The 19,272-nt window shown below is 48.1% G+C and overlaps 10 protein-coding genes across 10 annotated transcripts; 5 read left to right on the top strand and 5 right to left on the bottom strand.

Moving 5' to 3' along the window:
- Nucleotides 1-533: 533 nt before the first annotated feature.
- On the top strand, nt 534-1,454 carry N7500_000836 (uncharacterized protein; the record flags this gene model as incomplete). The annotated part of the gene is made up of 1 exon (XM_056671982.1): nt 534-1,454. The coding sequence occupies one exon, from the start codon at nt 534-536 to the stop codon at nt 1,452-1,454; it is 921 nt and encodes a 306-aa protein (XP_056537555.1).
- Nucleotides 1,455-2,806: 1,352 nt separating this feature from the next.
- N7500_000835 (wax synthase family protein) lies at nt 2,807-4,018 on the bottom strand (the record flags this gene model as incomplete). The annotated part of the gene is made up of 1 exon (XM_056671981.1): nt 2,807-4,018. One exon carries the CDS (start codon nt 4,016-4,018, stop codon nt 2,807-2,809), a length of 1,212 nt encoding a protein of 403 aa, XP_056537554.1.
- Nucleotides 4,019-4,458: 440 nt separating this feature from the next.
- Nucleotides 4,459-4,940, bottom strand: N7500_000834 (uncharacterized protein; the record flags this gene model as incomplete). The annotated part of the gene is made up of 2 exons (XM_056671980.1): nt 4,459-4,631; nt 4,682-4,940. 2 exons carry the CDS (start codon nt 4,938-4,940, stop codon nt 4,459-4,461), a joined length of 432 nt encoding a protein of 143 aa, XP_056537553.1.
- A 981-nt stretch (nt 4,941-5,921) lies between these two features.
- N7500_000833 (uncharacterized protein) lies at nt 5,922-6,566 on the top strand (the record flags this gene model as incomplete). Its single annotated transcript, XM_056671979.1, has 4 exons — nt 5,922-6,028; nt 6,087-6,177; nt 6,243-6,426; nt 6,484-6,566. The coding sequence occupies 4 exons, from the start codon at nt 5,922-5,924 to the stop codon at nt 6,564-6,566; spliced, it is 465 nt and encodes a 154-aa protein (XP_056537552.1).
- Nucleotides 6,567-7,599: 1,033 nt separating this feature from the next.
- Nucleotides 7,600-9,027, bottom strand: N7500_000832 (uncharacterized protein; the record flags this gene model as incomplete). Its single annotated transcript, XM_056671978.1, has 1 exon — nt 7,600-9,027. The coding sequence occupies one exon, from the start codon at nt 9,025-9,027 to the stop codon at nt 7,600-7,602; it is 1,428 nt and encodes a 475-aa protein (XP_056537551.1).
- Nucleotides 9,028-9,889: 862 nt separating this feature from the next.
- On the top strand, nt 9,890-10,411 carry sec11 (signal peptidase complex catalytic subunit SEC11; the record flags this gene model as incomplete). The annotated part of the gene is made up of 2 exons (XM_056671977.1): nt 9,890-10,191; nt 10,246-10,411. The coding sequence occupies 2 exons, from the start codon at nt 9,890-9,892 to the stop codon at nt 10,409-10,411; spliced, it is 468 nt and encodes a 155-aa protein (XP_056537550.1).
- Nucleotides 10,412-11,006: 595 nt separating this feature from the next.
- Nucleotides 11,007-11,729, top strand: N7500_000830 (uncharacterized protein; the record flags this gene model as incomplete). The annotated part of the gene is made up of 2 exons (XM_056671976.1): nt 11,007-11,582; nt 11,643-11,729. The coding sequence occupies 2 exons, from the start codon at nt 11,007-11,009 to the stop codon at nt 11,727-11,729; spliced, it is 663 nt and encodes a 220-aa protein (XP_056537549.1).
- Nucleotides 11,730-12,686: 957 nt separating this feature from the next.
- On the top strand, nt 12,687-13,620 carry N7500_000829 (SDR family NAD(P)-dependent oxidoreductase; the record flags this gene model as incomplete). The annotated part of the gene is made up of 3 exons (XM_056671975.1): nt 12,687-12,755; nt 12,819-13,087; nt 13,152-13,620. 3 exons carry the CDS (start codon nt 12,687-12,689, stop codon nt 13,618-13,620), a joined length of 807 nt encoding a protein of 268 aa, XP_056537548.1.
- Nucleotides 13,621-13,714: 94 nt separating this feature from the next.
- On the bottom strand, nt 13,715-14,833 carry N7500_000828 (uncharacterized protein; the record flags this gene model as incomplete). The annotated part of the gene is made up of 2 exons (XM_056671974.1): nt 13,715-14,136; nt 14,203-14,833. 2 exons carry the CDS (start codon nt 14,831-14,833, stop codon nt 13,715-13,717), a joined length of 1,053 nt encoding a protein of 350 aa, XP_056537547.1.
- Nucleotides 14,834-15,534: 701 nt separating this feature from the next.
- Nucleotides 15,535-18,444, bottom strand: N7500_000827 (GTPase-activating protein RGD2; the record flags this gene model as incomplete). The annotated part of the gene is made up of 6 exons (XM_056671973.1): nt 15,535-15,935; nt 15,965-16,546; nt 16,599-16,784; nt 16,842-16,937; nt 16,994-18,146; nt 18,214-18,444. The coding sequence occupies 6 exons, from the start codon at nt 18,442-18,444 to the stop codon at nt 15,535-15,537; spliced, it is 2,649 nt and encodes an 882-aa protein (XP_056537546.1).
- Between the last annotated feature and the right edge of the window lie 828 nt (nt 18,445-19,272).

The following is a 19,272-nucleotide window of genomic DNA, read 5'->3' as shown; positions in this document are numbered from 1 at the left end:
TTTACCTGTAGCCAGAATTACGTACTGGATTTTCTTAATACTGCCGGGACTTTGGGACGCGGCACTGCAAGACGTTGACCAAGTGTATAGCTCGATGCGGTCATGGAGTAGTCATGAAGTCTTCGGCGCCCTGAACCATGTGTCCATGGCCAACGACAACAATTAGCCGGCCAATCATTTGGTAATTTTTTCCAAGACCGAATACTGATTATGAATTCGTACCACGCCGCGAGAGATACAGTGGCAGTTCGAATATCGGACTGTAGAGACCAGGAGGAGGGTTGAACCGGAGGTACGGGGCAAAGACCGCTTTGTGTTTTGCTAGCTAGTATCGTCGTAAGCAATAGGGTTGGACCAGTGAAGCTAAGCATTCACCTGGACGATGTACCAATGACATCATGGCCTCGAGGTTGTGACAAGGTCCCGCATCACGATCTATGTAATTTCTCTCTCCTCTTCTCGCCTGGGTGAAAACTAGGGATACCGACAGATCAAGATACGAACATCTTCGCTGCTACTCCCTTCAAGGAACCATGTCGCGTGTGTATCAAAGCGAGAGCGTTGTGTCCGAAGAAGGTGCCGAGTCGTTTCTCGCGCACCTTCCCTCCGGTACGCCTGTTTACCGTTACAACCCTCAGTGCGCTATGACAAGCCTCTTTCCTAAGTACTCGGTCGAAGATTCCTTTATCGTCTTGAAACACTTTCCGCCAGATATACTCGCCGTGTATGAGGAACGACTGCCAGGTCGCTGTGACTATTCGCCATCACTTGAGATTCTGATTATAACAATGCCTAGTCAGCCACACGAAGAAGCAGCGTCCAGTTTTGAGATGATGCTAGGGACGTTTGCACAAAAGATCAACGTCAAGCGACGGATTGCAAACTGCGGAGCGACTCGTGTGGATACCCCTGAGCGAAAAAAGCAGGCGGACCGATCCTGGAAGCCAGCCCTCCAAGGGAGAAAATTCCCGACGTTGGCGTTAGAGGTTGGATTTTCTGAAGCAACACAGAAATTGGAGAAGGACATCGCTTGGTGGATCAATGGATCGAAGGGCGAAGTAACAATGGGAATCAGTATCGACATCAAAAGACAATCTCAGTCTATTGAAATCAAATCCTGGACCCCAGACTTCAAAACATCAACACATGACATCTACATCACAGCAAGGGATTGCCAGGTTATTGATAGACATATCAACAACCCACCACCGCCTCGAATGAATCAAAGGATTCTCATCAAGAAAGGGAGAGATGGCGCTAGCCCTACGATTGAAGGGGGTCCCTTGACTGTACCATTTCACAATCTGCTATTGGATGAGCCAGGAGAAGGCGAGGGTGATTTTGTATTCACCGCGGAAATGCTGCTGCATGATTTAGCAGAACCTGTCTGGAATGCGATCGAAGACGCCGAAATGATCAAGGCCAAGGAGAGGAACACACATCGAACTGCGTGATCAATACAGCCTTGTATGAAGCTGGGCTTTTTATACAACTGCCCAGCTGGTGGAGACTCATCGTCACCCCTAAGCATCGATGATTCCATTCGATGGGGAAAGGCTCCATTGCCGTGTTCTGTTGAGGGTGCCTTTATTTTTATTTGCGCACATGTTATGATATCATTAAGACATTGGCAGCCGGAATGGTAATTGCAATTTGGTAGTCTGTGTTATCTGCAACTCTGTGACCATAAATCATCCCAGTGCTGGCATCGAGTCAGAATCACCGGGTTGAAGAGATCTTTCGACTTCAACCGATAAAACATCTACGTAACTCGTCGCATTTGACAGTCAAATATATGCCAGTCGGCCGGATAAAATGCCCAGTAGTAGATTGCCCGAGCCTGTGGCTGCTGTAACATTGGCTGATTCGAAAGTTGGTTTGGCAATGTTTGCGAGAGAGAGGACAGGGAGATCAGGTAGACAGGGTTCGTCTTCGTCAATCTCGATCAAACAATAGTCCAAGTCGTCTGATTTCAAAAACGACAATCTAACTTCCGGACAAGGAAATTGAAGTGATGAATGAGTTTTCGCCTCGTCCAGAGTGTGACTTGAATCATCACCAGAGGGTAAGGAATGGACAAGAACTTATTACGCTGTGAAATCCAGATCCTCGTGTACGAATCGTAATAAAGAAGCTTCCAGGGGCTGTCCACTCTTATATGGAGCTCTGTCTAGTTGTATAGAAATTCAATCCTTCATCCTTGACACTTATGAGCGATAGGAGAGTCAGGCTACTTGGCATATGTGATAGTGACTCAGGTATCGGCCCCTTGTAAAAGGGGGATTTGAACCCTGGCCCCTATACGTCTTCGTAGGAAGCCTCAATAAGAGGGAGCCGTTCTGCTAGTTTCGCTTCCAGCAGGTAAAAGGTGACAACGGTAATATCCAGTGCCAATGCCACACGTCGCATGAATCAACCGACAGACTTAACGCAAGCTTGACTCGATGTAAATAGTGGCTCTTGGAATAGACTGTATTTCCAACCAATCTTCCACTCTGAAGACATGCACAAGTTTTGCTAAAATGCTCGGTTCACAAACGGAAAAGGCTTTTGGTATAGGATGGAAGACCTTTTCTCCGCTCTTTGATCTCTTACCCTATGTTAGAATAATCCAAGTCCATCCCTGGCCTTGCAAATTGGTCATGGATTATGGATAATTCTTCCCACACTGGGTGGCATACGATCAGATGCGAGATCAATAAAACACCACAAGAATAGTCCATCTACTATGAAACACATTGAATTGAATACATTGGTCCCATTGGTAGACCCAACTAGTAGTCCCGAAGGCATTGTATCCTACACTCTATCTCGTTTGTGCTAATGCATCGCCAAGGTGGCAATAGAGCTTTGGGTACTGCCACTTAGGAATACTCCAGAACATGAAGGAAAACACCCAAACAAACCCAAAGACTCGGCTCCAAATACTTTCGTCCAACCATTTTAGTTGTGATTTCTTTCCAACCTTCTTCATGAGTGCCCGAAACAGCTGTGTCACAACAACCTCCAAAAGCCCAGCAACGAAATTGGTACAAAACCACCATATATCTAGTGGCCAACCACAATGGTCACCCAGCTGCCATGACACAGCAGCGTGAGACACACCAGAGAGAAAAAAGATAACAAATATAATCAAGACCTTGTCCGGCAGCGAGCGAGGCTGAAGAACAAGTATCTTGCGGGAAATACACTCACCATAGTTTGTGTAAGTCCGACGAACTATCTGGTGCCAAAACTTGCCCCAAAACCGCCGAATGGTCCATGCTTGGCCGAGTGAGCCGAAAATCGGTGGCCACTCAGATGGCTCATCAAAACGGAGTAAACTGACCGAAAGCAGTGAGAGTGCAGCGTGGGCTGAATCAAGCATGGCAACAGCAGAGAATGTCCACCACAGGACAAAGGCACATCTCATCAATGTCTCTCGGAGGGTGATTGGGACAATCTGGGACGATAAACGTCGAAAGTAGACTTGGTGTAATGGGCCAAACTCATCTATCCGGAGCGGGATAAACGCTGCAGGGAAAACATGGGATTTGATGTAGAAGTAAGCTCCAACGTATGCAGCGACCTTCCCTAATCGCAGCACTGTAAATCTGGCCAACGACGGCGAGCATGCGGCTGACTTTGGGATTTTGACAAATTGGTAAGACGTCCCCAAGAGAAGTGGATTGTTCCACAGCTTCAATCCTTTGTAGTATTTGCCTGGGATGTGAGGAGCAAGCTTGGAAATGCGACCCAAGTAGTCTCCGTCTTCCCATACTCGCAGGTCCTCAATAAATAGGAGTGATGTGGAGTGTCCCACCCAAATGCAGAGAAGTAGACCCCATAGACTGTTTAAGTCTCCCAGCCACCAATTTGATGTTGCGAAGGACACACCAGCTGGAATGTACATCAATGGTGATAGAATAAGTCTTTGAGGATGAGGAACATTGGCTAAGTGGAAGAAAGCACCGACGGAAAGGAAAAACGTTGTAATGGGGACTGCGATCGGCAGGATGGTTTGAGCAATTGAGGACATATTTTTTTATTTTGGCGCAGATGTGAAGTTCGATGGTGTGAGACGAAATTGCAGTTGAAGAAATTGCAGTCGAAGTTGAGGGAAAGCTGGGAACGAGGGTTATATAGCCCCAATTTAGCCCCAGGGCCGTACGTCAAGAAACTGCCCCCACGGCTTGCTAGTGGCTCATATAGGGTCCAATTCCAGTTTTCATTCCGTTTATCTTACTGATTTTAGTGACTAGAGATGGCTTTGCTTGAGACGCTATATTCAAAATTCAAATTGTTACTTTATATTACGGAACAATCGAGTGAGTAATGACGAAGTTTTCAAGAAATGATAGTATATTCTACCAGGCCCTAGAATCTTTGTCGGTAATATCTAAAACGGATTCTCGGAAACAACTATGAACACTCTCGCGCGGCCTTCTTCAAGTCCTCAAAGATACATTCCACCCGAAATTAACCAGACAGAGCAGCCTGAAGATCCTGCTTGTCCTGAGCAGTAAGACCGTGGTACTCGAGGCTGGCACTGCCCATGGGAACGGGAACGGGGCCACCAGCCTGTGCAGGTTTGTCGAGAAGAACGGTGGCCAGGTTCATGCAGGCGGGAGGAACGTTGTCGGCACGAGCGGCTAGGGGGAATGTTAGTCATGTTCAACGTTATCTGAATGGATTGGCTTACAATCATCACCGGTGCTGTAGACATTCACAGCAGTTCCCTGGTCGTTGATCTGCTGGATACACACGTCCAGAGCTTCCTGGGAAACACCAGCAGGCAAGCCACGCTTGTGGTCCTTAGTTCCTGCGGCAATGCCTCCGGAGATGGCACCTCCACCGAGACCACCGGCAACGGCAGCGATGACGGCTGGGGGAGCAGGGCAGAATTGAACGAGAGAGAGGACGGCAAGAGCGCCGGCAGCGGTAGTGGTGAATGCATGCATGTTGATAGAATGGAGTTTGGAAGAAGAAAAGCTTTGTTGTAGTAGATTGAGAGATTGTTGAGCTGTTGATGAGGATGAAGATTCTTCTAGAGGGGAATACCCATATTTATAGGCAAGCCCTCCACCCTTTGACTCTTCCAGTCTTGTACAAGTTCTCCAATATTTGGGTGGACTTGATCCAGATGTGACGAAGGATTCCAATGCGTCACACTCTTGGGGCCGCCGAGCATTGGACTCGCAATGGGTCACTATCCCTCTCGCTCAATTAGAGAGCAAAGCGCTGAAATTTCATTATCGAAAGTTTCTTCACCATGAGTGATTTTTCTCGGGGCGGTGCGCAGTGGACCCCGATTTGTGCCTAGAGTACAACACGGCCCATACCCATAAGAATGAATCTATGTAAGATAGATGAACTTTCAGTCCTTGCCACCATGGGGCCGACAAGAAGAGGGGCTTGCGGGCTAGAGCAAGGAGTGGGATCGACCAAACATGTAGTAGCTCTTGAGACGGAAAAGCAATGGTGATGTCAATAAGTTGGATGAAGCAGAGATGTATACCAAATCGAGTATACCGGCGTGGGAGACTCCAAAAGATCAGCGAGAGACGGGGGCTAAACATGGGGGCTACTATAGACTCTTGCAAACCAGACTCCACAGTCATGTTGAAAAAGGACAAAAGGATGAAAGCAAAGGGGGCCGTGATGCAATTAGACCTCATTCAAATGGCCATAACAAGGGAAAGGGAAAGGATTCGTACATTCGAAGATGGGGGCCGTGATGCAATTAGACCTCATTCAAATGATCATTACATGATGTATTCTTGTCAAGAACTTAGTCTCAATCCGATGCTTGTCTGAATATAAGAACCTCCATCTTCCGTCTTCCCATTCCAACCTCAACATCTACAATTCAAGAATCAAATTTACTTCATCCTCAAAAACACCAATCTTCTCAATATAAACAACCAACCTTTTCCGCCAATATGCACTTTTTTACCATCTCCGCCGCCATTGCAGCTTCCTTGAGCATGGTTCAGTTCTGTCCCGCTCCCCCGTTGTCCTGGGTCCCATCCTTGCTGGTGCACTGTGAGTACATCAGCAACCAACTCAAAATACCTTGCCGAAATCATGGCTGACAACTCTTGAAGTGCCGGCGAGGCAGGTGCAATTGTTGGCTACGGTGTGGGAAAGATCGGCAAGCGCTCCATTCAAGGCTCAGTCTTTGAGAAGCGCTCTGATGTAAGTCACAACCGGACTTAGTTCATGATTTCAGAATCATAGTTAACAGATTGTCAAAACAATAGCCATTTGAGGGTCTCCCTCAGCCTGCTGCTGATACATGCAAAAGCCAGCTGAATGGAGTGGAGGTCAAGTTTACTCCCACTGGCCCGGGAGCCTTCCGCGTGGACAATGTCCCCTCCGCTTGCATGACACTTTCAAATGTTATCTTAGGACAGGATCCTAACCAGCCTGCCCCCACCCCTCTTGGTAATTATGACCACTTTTCCATTCCTTTCTAGCATTGTGACTGACTTCAACTCACAGGTTCCGCTGCCCTGGGTTACTCTGGTCTTTCTGAAGACGATATCAACAAGCTTCAGGGAGCTCTCGAGGGCAAGGGCTACTAGAGTGGACTTACTGTGGATCTCTAGTCGAACGGAGAAGTGGGGTTTATGCGGCCTGTTTCAGTCATGTCGTTTTCGTTCTGAAGTGAGATCACTATGTATGGACTAGAGAATACCAAGAGTTTATCCGTAGAATAGCAGAGAGGCGCAATCTTCGCAAGTGGATCTCCCGTACCGCATAGTAGATGCTGTAATCATGATATATTAACCATTTCTTGGCCTTATGCTCCATAGTTGCAAATAGACGACAGGGGGCCAAACACCAAGACTTATCACGAGTCCATTCATTGAGAGAAGAGTCCACTCTCTCTGTGTGAAAAGTATGTCACTGTTCGCTGGCTACAGGATATATTCAGAAACTATAGTTCGGTTTAACCAGTACATGTAGGTGGTAAACATATGCATATACTTTCTCGTGGCGCCTACATCCTACCGCCACGCTTTCCCCACAAATCTGCGAGTAGCCCAATCAGAGAAATGGAAAGGCAACAACTGTTTTCCACGCCCAATCCTGCCGACGGCTAGGGCCGTAGTTCTCGAAGCCGCATGACGTATTGTACCTGGGCCTTCGATCATATCTTGAATTTCGCCCTGTTTCATTGCTAAAGCGTAACAAATTAGAGGCGATAGGCATATTCCAAATATATTAGCCCCCAAAGACCAAAGGTTTTTGATAAGCACTAGTTGATCCATGTGGGTCAGGGGCGCAGCAAGAGAGCATACCGGCATACCGGAGATCTAATTAATCCAGGTTCAGTAATTTTGGGCATCCGCGGGCACCTTGAGGATGGGTCAAGGTAATACTGAGCATAGGTACTTGTGATTTGGTTACGCTACCCATCCCCAACTCCTGCACCTGGGGGTAGCGTAATCAGTGTATTATATAATTGCCATTTACAAAATCATCTTTATCCCTTTATTGACCTCCCCTCTCCGGTCCTTCGGCCTATAGATCAAGCCTCATCCCCCAGCACAGCGGAACAGCAAGAAAAGCATATCCTGAATGATATCGTCGATAGAATAAATCTCACAAATCTCACCAATCCGGTGCGATCCAATAATCTCTCCAGGCCCCGTTGCCATTATCCGCATCTCGGAATTTATCAATCCCTCCCTCGACACCATTTTCACCCACTGTCCATACACCATTTTCAATCAGCTCTGTCCATCGTTCAAAAAGCCTCTCCAGCCTCTGCGACCGACGTTCGCCTCCAAACGGATGAAACCAGCCATGTTGAAAGAGTTCCGTGAATGAGCCCGATTCCACTAATCTCCCATCACTCATCCTAGCCCCTTCTTTGTCTCTAAAATCAGGTCGTAGGGCAAATGGAAGAAGGAGGCGGAAGCCTGCCTCCTCCGTATCATGATAATTTCGAAGCAGAGGTTCACTGTAGAGTCCCGTAGGGACAGGATCACCCTCGTTCATGGTTACATTCCCACTTGCTTGGGAGAATAAATATTTCATTTCCAAGTTGAGATTCACCGTCCGGTCTGGAGTTGGAAATAGTAGGACTGCTGGAACACAGTCCTCTTCGTAGGGTAGTGTGGTAAATCTCTGCAACCTCGCAAACTCCTCTTTATCATGTGGGACCTGTAGGCCAGGCGCGATAAACTTGAAACGCGGGGTCTTGACTCTGATTAAGAATTTACGAATAAAGCAGTCCTTCGGCACGGAAGCTACATCAAGGTCCTGGTCGGTAAAGAGGGGTGCAGAGATAGGTAAAAGTGATTCAGGAGGCATCCGAGATTCGACTGTATCTGAGTAGTGCTCCATAGCAGCTATGGTGCTATTAATCTGGGCATTGCAATAGGGAAGCCACGACCATAGACCAATTTGCGACCTTGACGTCGAATTGCACTCAGGCAGCCCAGGAACAACCCTGCCCAGGCGAATCATATAGATCCAGTGTGTGAGAATAGTCTCCAGGGGGAACCACATCTCCTCGTGTTCGTCGACAGGCTCCACACTTTCCGAATTCTCTAAGGTCATCGGGAACGAGGCCCGATTGAGCTGCTGATCATAAAGAACGCCGAGACAATGCGAGCCCAGTTCTGGAACAGTGTCATAAATCACCACGAATCGCTCTTTCCCTTCATCCTCCAGCTCGTTGTCTTCAAAAGGGAATGATTCATCGCAGAGTCTCATCTCAAGACCGTTAACCCAGTAGAAGAATGACGGCTCAGGATCATAGATTAAATCCAGGAAAGAGTTCAGGGGCGAGTCCAGACGCTCACGTATAGCGTCTATATCTTCAGCTGGTTGCCTAAAGAACCACCTTTCTCTGCCTAGCGCATCGAGGTCGGGTGTGTTTCTTCCATGGCGGGCCATCCAGCCATATGCGACCAGGTAATTATGTAGTCTGGCACAACGCTCATAATCGAGGGTGTCGTCATCATGGGCTGGATTCTCGTCGGAAACCAGAGCGTCCTCGATATCGAGGATTTGTTCTGGAGTGGTGTTCATGGCGATGTAGAGGGATGAATCTTTATAGGGTGGACTGTTGTACCAGTTGTGGTCCTTAAGGGTTCTTAGGGCCTAGTATATACACCGCTGCAGTGACAATCGGAGGTTCCGATTGTCCCTATGATCTTTTAGCCTACCTAACTAAGTTAGTGGTTAAATGCTCTTATGTAATCCATTAGGAATAACTAACTAGTTAACTAACTAACTAGTTAACTAGTTAACTAGCGGCCTAATTAGTTGCTATGTGGGATTACACAGTTGGTATGAACGAATTACCTGACTGGCAATCACGATCCTCGAGTGTTGGTATTTTTCACCTAGAACCTAAAATTATATACGAATACCGATGTGATAGGCAAAACCTGCTTTGAAAAAGTTGAAAATATGGAGATTTTTAACCGACATTTATGTAGGGCTCGTAAGATATATATATCTCTGCGCCTTCCTTTTATTCAGAGGATGGGCTCGACTTTCTATTGACTATTGAACTGGGGCACAATAACCTCACATAGGAATGTTCTTAACCTTCATCCTCGATAGTAGATAGGCGTTGACCTTAGAACAACTTGGACATTATAAGGCCGTTTACAGAATACACATATAGAGTCAATTGAGACCTTGGGGGCTAAATAAACCGTCTTGGCGGGATGTGGCGAGGGAGTATTGTCAGGTTCCTGGCGATCGTCGAATCTAAAGACCTATTTTAGTACTGGATATATTCATGCACTGCTTTTTCTAAGGATGCATGAATCATCACACTGAGTGGGGGTCGAGAACAAACCCATCCCGTTACTGAATCTACCTACATGTACCTGAAAATCACTCACCTCCTTCTCCCACTCTATCCTATTGGGAATTAAAAATGAAGAACGCTTTGCGCCTACTTTTCCACCAGACATTTGCTATTGTCTGGGTCGTCGCCTTAGTTCTTCTAGGCTGGGGAGGCCTATGCATCGTCACCGGCTCCAGATACCCCATCTTGGTTGTAACATCGGAGTCAATGGAGCCTGCCTTTCAACGTGGTGATCTCATCTTTCTTTGGAACCGCGACCAAGTCATTCATACCGGCGATATACCGGTTATATGGGTTCCAGGGAAGCCCCTACCAATGGTCCATCGGGTAATCACAGTCAACTATGAGGTAGAAACGAATGGGCATCTCAAGTACGTTTGTTAACTTGTCCTCAAACTCAAACTGATATTAACATCTAAATTTAGACAGATGATATTGACGAAAGGCGATAATAACGCCATTGACGACAGCTTCATGTATTTGCCCGGACGACCATTTGCCCTCCGCGAAGAAGTTGTCGGCTTGGTGTGGGGGTATGTTCCCAAACTTGGGTGGGCCAGTTTGGTTCTACAAGGTGGTCTTTGGAGATGATTTGATCGGCAAGCTTGGCGTCCAGTATTGTTGGGTCTACTGAATATCCGTGTGGTCATACATAGACAATTTGAAGTGGTGGGGTTTCCAAGACAAAGGGGCCAACCTTGGCTTGGTCCATGTATGTACACCTCCAAGAAGCCAACAAGCCACAGCCTGCACATCATCCTGAGCATATGTACATGTCAAATCATATAGAATTTAGAGAAAGATTGGGGATCGAAATATAGACATAGACTGATCTACCCGTGCATGATTGTTTAGGAAGCTAAGTGCCTCAGGTGCTAGATACCCGGGGGCCACACTAAGATGCGAGGGGCCAAAAGACATATCTTTACCTAAAAGGGAGGAGGCCCCCAAATTGCTAAACAGATGAAGTCTGCCTTGTACCTTGAACCACCTGCGTCATAAACCTATGTAACTAGTACGGAGTAGTTCCTAGGTCGTTAAATTAGAGCAGATCCCTTTGAAGGTTCCGGCGCCACTAAACTTACACTAAACCTTGTATTTATTATCTCATCAACCCACCTTCTTTTCTTCCCCTCTTTTGAACTTCTGAGCGCCCTACTTTTGATTTTATCTATACGGCAATGAAATGGAATCACTTACGCCCACCAAACAACCTATCGCTATCCGCCCAGAGCATGTTGCTTCATCAACCACAACAATCCAGGTGAAGCAACACAGCGCAAGCTGGTCTAGCGGCAACTTCACGATCTCAAGTACCACAACTGCCGAGGAACCTCTTCTAAATAAGCTCTTCAGTGTTGACGGCGACGTTGCGTCGTTGTCTCAGCGACGACATTTCCGCGACGCCTCAGGTCTACCCCTTTTCGAGATATCTCGGAAAAAGGTGGGAGTAACATGGTACCTTCATCTTCCCGGAGAGAGCAGCAATAAAGGAACCTCCTCGGAGCCTATTGCTACAATAGTACCGAAATGGAGCGCGCTCAAAGACAAATTTGACGTGCATCTCCGAAATGCTGCTGCAAATGGAGAAGAGACAGTACTGGAGGTTCGCGGACAGAATGTCTGGAAGACCAAGACATATGTTACTCACCGTGGGAAATTGGTGATGGTGGTCAAATTGACCGATGTGGCTGCGGTCTACCTACCTGGAAAACGGCCCTCGTGGGAAGTGGTGGTGGCAGAAGGGATGGATCTTTCACTGGTAAGATGGCCTACTTTCTGCCGCAGGGTTGATAGGGGCGGTATTGCTAACACTTGATAGGCGTCAGTCATTGCTGTTCTTTTAGCTACGGTGTTATACCAGAGCAGTGAGGCACGATCAGACACCCTTACCAACACAAGTTACTGATTCTCCAAATAGGCGGCAAAGGGAAGGAGCCGGCGAGTAATGATGTACCCGTTGAAGGAAACAATGCATAAGCTTGAATGTGAAGAAATAGATGAGAAGTGGGCTTAGCACGAAAGTACAAAGGCTACATGCATGTGGTGATCATGGTCATCTAGCGGACATAGCTAGGCATTGGCCAGTGGGCAGAAATCAAGAATAGCTTCGAGAGACATAATATTGTGTAACAAACAGTGACACGATTTAGAGGTACTCTGTACGCCAGATTTGCGCCAAAAAAACACCAAACAATGCAAATATTCCGAAAAATGTGACTTGTTCAATTAGTATATTTGGACGCCATGTCTCGCCTTTATTTAGGGGTAATATCTTGTTATAATGATTAATGTATAGCATTTCAATCATATTGAAAGACGCAAGAAAACACACTGTTTGGAAATTGAATACGAAGATATTCTCTAAGAAAGAGGTAAAACTCTCGTACAGACCTAGAATATATATCCGATATTGAACTGAGTATATATCGACCTGTATTCGACATCCACTAGTTAGATTTTTTTTTTTTTTTTGGAAATCAGAGCACATAGGTATAGGTATATAGTAATTATAATCATATATTTCAAAATTGAGGTCTTCATAATAAGCAGATGGGTCAGAATACAGCGATTGCAAATTTCTAGTTGAATCCCCTAGATGGGCTATGATGGGGGGCTTTGTGAGCCCCCACGAATGGGCTGTGGGCTGGGTTGGGTTTCGAAGGCTAAGCGCATAGCCCGCTACTGGTTAGGCCCTGTGCCCGGGGTCTACTTGTGACTCCGGAGTTGCTCCTGGCTAGGTGGGGATTTCCCCACACCCTCGGGGTAACATCACCGCGAAACACCGAGCTCATCGAGAATCCATCCCACCTTGCCCCAGATGAGATTTGTGGGATTTTCAAAGGACCATCCATTTACATCTTCAATGTCTTTCCCACAATTACTAGTTGGCAAAGTTGCCGCCATCACTGGTGGCCTCACAGGTATTGGAAGGGTAGGATTCTTTCAACTCCCGAATCCAAAAAGGGAAAAGATAAATACACTGACAATAATACAGGCGATCGCACTCGATTACATCCGCCATGGAGCTAAAGTCTCCATAAGCCACCTCGGCGGCGCAAAGGAAGACGCGCTGCTCGAAGCACTGCGTAAAGACGTGAACGAGATTGAAACCGAAGCTGCGAACACCCGGTTCCTCACGGTATCTGGCGACATTTCACAGCCAGAAACGGGGAAGAACTTCGTCGCAAAGACTGTCGAGGCATTTGGTCGACTGGATGTGTTTGTGAGCAACGCAGGCGTATGCCAGTTTGCCGAGTTCTTAGAGTAGGCTATACTCCCCCTCCCATCTACAAGTCCACCCCTCTTCTCCTATCTAACAACCCACCAGAATCGAACCCTCCCTCTTAGACCACACAATCTCGACAAATCTCTCAGGTGCATTCTACGCCACTCAAGCTGCAGCCCGTCAAATGGCATTAACTCAGTCGCCATCGGGTGGCTCCATCATTGGCGTAAGCTCCATCTCCGCTCTGGTCGGCGGCGCCCAACAGTCACATTACACGCCCACCAAGGCCGGTGTATTGAGTCTCATGCAGTCATGTGCGTGTGCACTCGGCAAGTATGGTATTCGGTGTAATGCGCTACTGCCAGGAACTATCCGGACGCAGCTTAATGAGGAGGATATGAAGGACCCTGTTAAGCGGAGTTATATGGAGGGTCGAATTCCGCTGGGCAGACTGGGTCAACCGCGGGATTTGGCTGGGCCAGCTGTTTTCTTAGCTTGTGAGGAATTGAGTGGTTACGTGACTGGTGCGCAGCTACTGGTTGATGGTGGGTTGTTCGTTAACCTGCAATAAATTCTTTTGGTGGCCCAGGCTATTTTATTTATGAATATACGTATTTCCAAGGCAAGTGAATTATTACTTCTATGCCTCATAGTAAATACAATCTCTAGATCTCTATACCATAAGCATGCAAAGCAACAGAACCCCATACGCCCTTCCTTTCTTCCTCAGACAGTCCCCTCCGTTCCAAAACCCCCTCCACCACACGTCTCCATCTACCCCAAGCGACATCATTTCCACCACCGCCAATATTGCAAACCGGCCAGTCTGATCCAAACATAACACGATTCGCGCCGAACGCATCAAGTATAACATCAGTCCATGGCTGCACGCGTTCAACAATAGCCCCAAAATCCGGCTCCGGCTCCGTCTCGAGCGGTAGAAGCTCCGAAAAGCCCCCAGATAGCTTCATATAAGTCTTAGGACTGACCGACGCCATCTTAGTCACAAGGTCCTTCCACTCAATGAAGTCAGACTGAGAGGGAAGATCATCCGCCTCCAAACGAAGATTCGGCTTGCACAAATGGTCTATAACAAGTCAGCGAGAAGAACCCAATCCCTAACCCCACCAACCCAAAAGAAAACGAAACATACTAATAACAATCGTCACACCCTCACCACCCTCTAAGCCCTCATAAACCAACCCCATCATCTCAACCGCTTCCCTCAACTGTCCCAACCCCCCAGACCTAGCATCAACCCCAAGATCAAAAACCAGCCCCTCCCTCCCCAACCACTTCAAACCCTCAACAAACCCATTCTCAAGCATTGTCCCTGCAGCCTTATCCTGCACTAAGTACCTCACCCCCCTCACCTTCCCCCAAGCCTCCCCAGTGCGATCCCGCACCTGCTGCATATACGCGCTCAGCACATCCGGTCCGCCGGGAACAGGCGCCCACGGCACAATCCCCAGACAGAGGTCTTTGTCGTCTGGAACATGGCCCTCGCCTGGAATGGGTGTACCGAGGGCTATGCGCGTTAAGAGGGAGACTTCGTCCAAAGCGTGTTGCCAGCCATGATTTGGTGCCGAGGGGCTTACTGAAGAGAGGCGGTCTGTTTCGAGGAAGATGAAGCCTCGGAGGGCGGGGTTGGATTGCGTTGCGTGACGGTATTCGTTTATGCTGTGTTGGGTGCCGAGGGGGTTGGTGGCGCTGTGCCAGGCGAGGGTTTTTAGGTGTGTTTCTGGGAATAGGTGGATGTGAGAGTCCACGATTATTGGTGTCATGGTTTGTGTTATGGTGTGGTGTAGTGTGTTGTTTGAGATTGTAATATGAAGATGCGGGGTTGGTATGATTGTGGCTTGGGGTTTGGAGCGTCGATAGAGAGTGAGATTTTCAAGGAGAACGTGGAGAAGCTGGGGGAGATGATGGGAGGTGAAACTCGGTGGTTCTTGGCCCGAGTCTAGAGAGATTTGGTGGAGACAATAATTTCCTTATAGAATGGCCATTTGGAAAAGCAATACAGCTTTGTTGCTGAATTCAATGTAAATTCTACAGAACTACACCGAAGAGTAATGCTATATGTTGGACAGAAAGAAATTCATATGCACGAAAAAGAATCAGGAGTATACATACACCAGGTGGATAACACCACGAGGGCAACAAAGGGAATGCATCAAGGAACATAAGAGGAATAGCACAGGAACAGAGGCAAGATAAAAGGGATGTGAACAACCCCTTCTGCAGTAACATAGCAGAAGGGACAGGGTATGTATGCATGCATGCCTAAGCAGGCATGCAGTAAAAGTTCAAGTTCAAAAGGGGCATGAAAAAAGACAAGAGAAAGTCAAGGTGAACTTTCCAATGAGGAGCGTAGCGTATATGACTGGGACGCGATGCAATAATACATATTTCTCCTCAACACACTGATACACTGCTCCCAGTTCGATCTATACAAAGTCTCCTCTGCATCCGCGAATCCTCAAAGCTAGTCATCCATAGGCTTGTCCTCTAGAGTGACTCTGTTGGGTTCACTTTCAGCGATGCTGCTTCGGTTGCTGTCTGTGCCACTAGCCCCGACAGCCGAGCCAGTGGGGAAGCTAGAGACGCTACCAAGGCCTGGCTTGCGGCTGTATCGTGCAGAAGAGCGAGACATGGAGCTGCGCTTCTCAAATTCAGCGGATGCTGCAGCTGGAGTAGGAGTAGGAGTAGGAGAGTCATCGGAGGCTGTTTCGGGAAGAACAGGAGGGGGGCTGGGAGAGCTCGAGTGGGCGCTGGTGCTGGCAGCTGCCGAGGCAGGAGACTCGGTATACGTGCCGTTGGTAACAGGTTCGGCAACTTGGGTGTTCACAGTAGGAATGGAAACATCCTCAGTCTCGGGCGGGGGGCCTTGTTGGGCGGTACATCTAGACTAGTACCGCGAGTGGATCTGCGATCTGGAGGGCTGCTGACATTGATCGGGAACCGACCTATCTCCGAAGCACCGCTCGAGCGGTCACGTCGATGCCGTTGGCGATTGGCGGGACTGGTTGCTCGGCTGCGGTTGACAATGGCTCGCTGGCGGGCTTCCATCGCCGCGCGACGGTTACTCTCGTCTGTGCTGATGGCGCGTGGGCGGTTGGAGCTGGAGCTGGTAAGTCCGAGCGCACTCGATTGGCGCTTCAATTCACCAAAGATGGAGTCTTTGTGAGCAAACAGATCGCGGATCAGGCGGTAGCTGTGGCGCTCGTTCATCGTCAGACTGCTCTCTATGCGAGGGCGGAGAATGCAAGGGGAAAAGGCCTGTGCCAACAAAGTGATGTACTCTTCGTCGGCCGAGGTCAAATCAATCAGGCGTGTGAAGTGAGTCATAATGGCATCAAGCGTAGCGATATTCACAAGGCGGAGTTGTCCAAGGGTGCTTTGCAGGACCTTGATCCGTCCTTCTTCCGTGGTCTCATGAGCAGTGGTGGAATAAATGGTTTTCACGATTTCGTAAACTTGTGAGGATACCAACGAGTCTATCAGGGGATAAGCATAAGCCTGTGTCAAGCCATTAAGAGAGCGACGAACCTGGCAATTCAAGAAGGTACAATCTGAGAACGCTTGCGATAACTGGGATTTCGAACTGGGGCAACACCGCGGCATAATCAGCTTTGCTGTTGTTCAGAGCATGACGAAGCTTATGCGTTGTGCTTAAATCGACTTCAGTCAGCCAGATCATTCGCCGTGTTTCATCGCCTTCTAGTTCAGGGTAGCCTGTATGATTTGTGAGCGTTGATTCCTTAATTCAAACATATTCCATAGATGTCTTACGATTATCCAGGTAGGTCAGGATGGTGGTCACCAGGATGGGAACACGTTTGCGGTCAGCACGGGCTCTAGCCTCAAGATCAACACCGAAGTTTTGTTCTGGTGAAAATTGAAATTAGTAGTGTTTTATCTGCGGGTGGTGACCATCGCTGTACCTTCAACGGAACCATAGTAGTTTTCGTATGCTTGGATCTTAGGTACGAATCCACCAGTGCGGTAGTTTTCCAACAGATATCTCAAGTCACCGAGGGGCTGAATTGTTTCTTGATATAGCATCATATGGTCCACGGTGCTCTGGAGGTTGGGAATGACATTGCTGATCGCGCCCGAGAAGTCAAGAACCACGGCTTTGATGGCTCTGAGGCGGTCCAGCTCGCACTGCTCCATATATTTGAGCTGGCCAATGACTTCTTCCTCCAGCCGGCAGCGTATCTGGTCAAGCTTGCGAACAGCAACCTTGTACCGTTCATCGGCTTCCGAAGCCTCTCTCCGGAGCTTCTCTGAGGGTGTCTCGTTAGGGTAAGGGTTGTTGAGGGGATTCCAGCCAGCCAAAATCTCAGAAACAGATGCAATAGGCGAGTCGCTGCCATTACCATCCTCGCTTGATGCCACTGAGGTGACACGCATGAGAGGTTTCTTTTTTTCTGGGATACCAGTGAGTTGGAAGACCTTGGGACGCCACTGATAATTCATCTTGGAGCTGTTGGCGAAGACATTGCCCATATTTCCGACCAAGCGAAGAAGACCGTTATCTACCATATCCTGTCCAATGATCTCGACTTGAGCGAGATTGTCGGCCTCCATGTAGGTTTGAATATATTGCGCAATATCCGCGCCGGTGGAGACATTCTGATAGGTACCAATAATGGGAACCTTTGCCTCGCCAAGCTTGATGTTTTCAAGCATATGGGTGAGGAGCTTTTTGATATGGTCGGGCGGGAAAATTCGCTCACCCAACTCGATGGGGTCTTCTTCGGGCTCTTCCTCAACGGGAAGAACGATTTTCGGGGTGGCTTTAATCTTGGGGCTCGACTCAGGGTCTTGGAAAGCGAGTTTGTTTTCTTCTTCCAGGTCCTCAACGACTCGACACTTGTTGAAGTAAGTACTGCGCAACTTCTTTACCAATTCCGCCTGCTTGGTGTGTTCCTTGATGCGGGACTGGAGTAGGTCATGCGAATACTGAACACGCAGGTCGTGCTGCTCGCTCCAACGGCGGAAGGGCGATACAACCAATTCACGGATATTGTTGGCGATCTTCTGGTGGTTCTTAGAGGCCTCGACCATCTCGGTGCGGATTCCTTCGTATGCCTATAGCAAGGTTCGCACAAGGTCAGTTTTCCTTCACTCCGGTTGATTTCATGTGTTTGAAACAAACCTTCCTAACACTGGCACCATCATCCTTGCCGAATCCCATCGCTGTCATTCTATCCACGCTCGGGGCGATATCTCCCATGCGGAGTCCATACTGCTCTTCTGCATCTGCACGCATGGACGCAATGCCCAAGACCTGCTTGTTCTCCACAACTCCCTGTTGCAACTTCCCGTACAGCACCCCCAAGCCCGACGCATAGTCGGGGGTCCAAAAAGAGTCTGAAAATCCGGGCATTGTGGCGGCTAAAAGGCTGATTCAGGCTGTCAAGCGGAGACACGTTATGATCAGCGTGAAAAGGAACGCGATCCGACAGCTGACGTCGGCGAGGTCGTATGGTCGGAGGAAAACAGGAATCGTAGAAGGGTGGAGAATGCGCGAGACTGAAGAGTCAATCGGAGCAAATTGAACGTCTAGCGACCACTGAGCTTTTGCGTTTGCGATATGACCAAGAACAACGAGGGCAGACCGGCTGGCTTGGTTGAAATTTTGAGATCCAGTCTTGACGTTAGATGAAACGGCGCATAGACCAAGACACCAATGACGAAGGCAGAGAAGATCACTTTGGAATGCAAGAGAAGAGAGTGCGCAAAGGTGTTAAGCGCCGGAATCGCGGAGGGATTCGAAGCTCAAATGAATGAAAGTCCAAGCGAATTGCGATGCAACTCGGCAAGCAACAAAAAACAAAACAAAACAAAAGACAGAAATGACTAAGATGAAGATGAAGATGAAGATGGAGAAGTTGGATTTCCAGATGGGGCGTCATGTGGCTCGTAATATTACGGGGATTTGTGTATATCTGAGACCAATCCAAGGTTTACCGCTCAGCAAAGGGCCCTTTTGGCTTACAGCGTGGCTGTTCTCCCCGTCTTTGAATCCACTTGGGCTATTTTTGGGGCTGAAAATTACACCGGTAATTGGAAAATGTTTAACTTCGGTTTTTTTCAGTTGAAGAAAAAAGGGGAGGGGAGGCTGGTTGTCTTTTCTTTACAATTTGTATTGATCTTATGGTGTTTCCAAGAGCGACGTGTATACTGTTTAATCGAAATGTACTCCGTATTACAG

This window comes from Penicillium coprophilum (genome assembly GCF_028826855.1).
Source record: "Penicillium coprophilum strain IBT 35676 chromosome Unknown utg000001l_segment0_segment0, whole genome shotgun sequence".
In the NCBI taxonomy this organism is placed as follows: Eukaryota; Fungi; Ascomycota; class Eurotiomycetes; order Eurotiales; family Aspergillaceae; genus Penicillium; species Penicillium coprophilum.
Note: the sequence above shows the minus strand (reverse complement) of the source record. Positions and strands in the feature narration are given on the sequence as shown.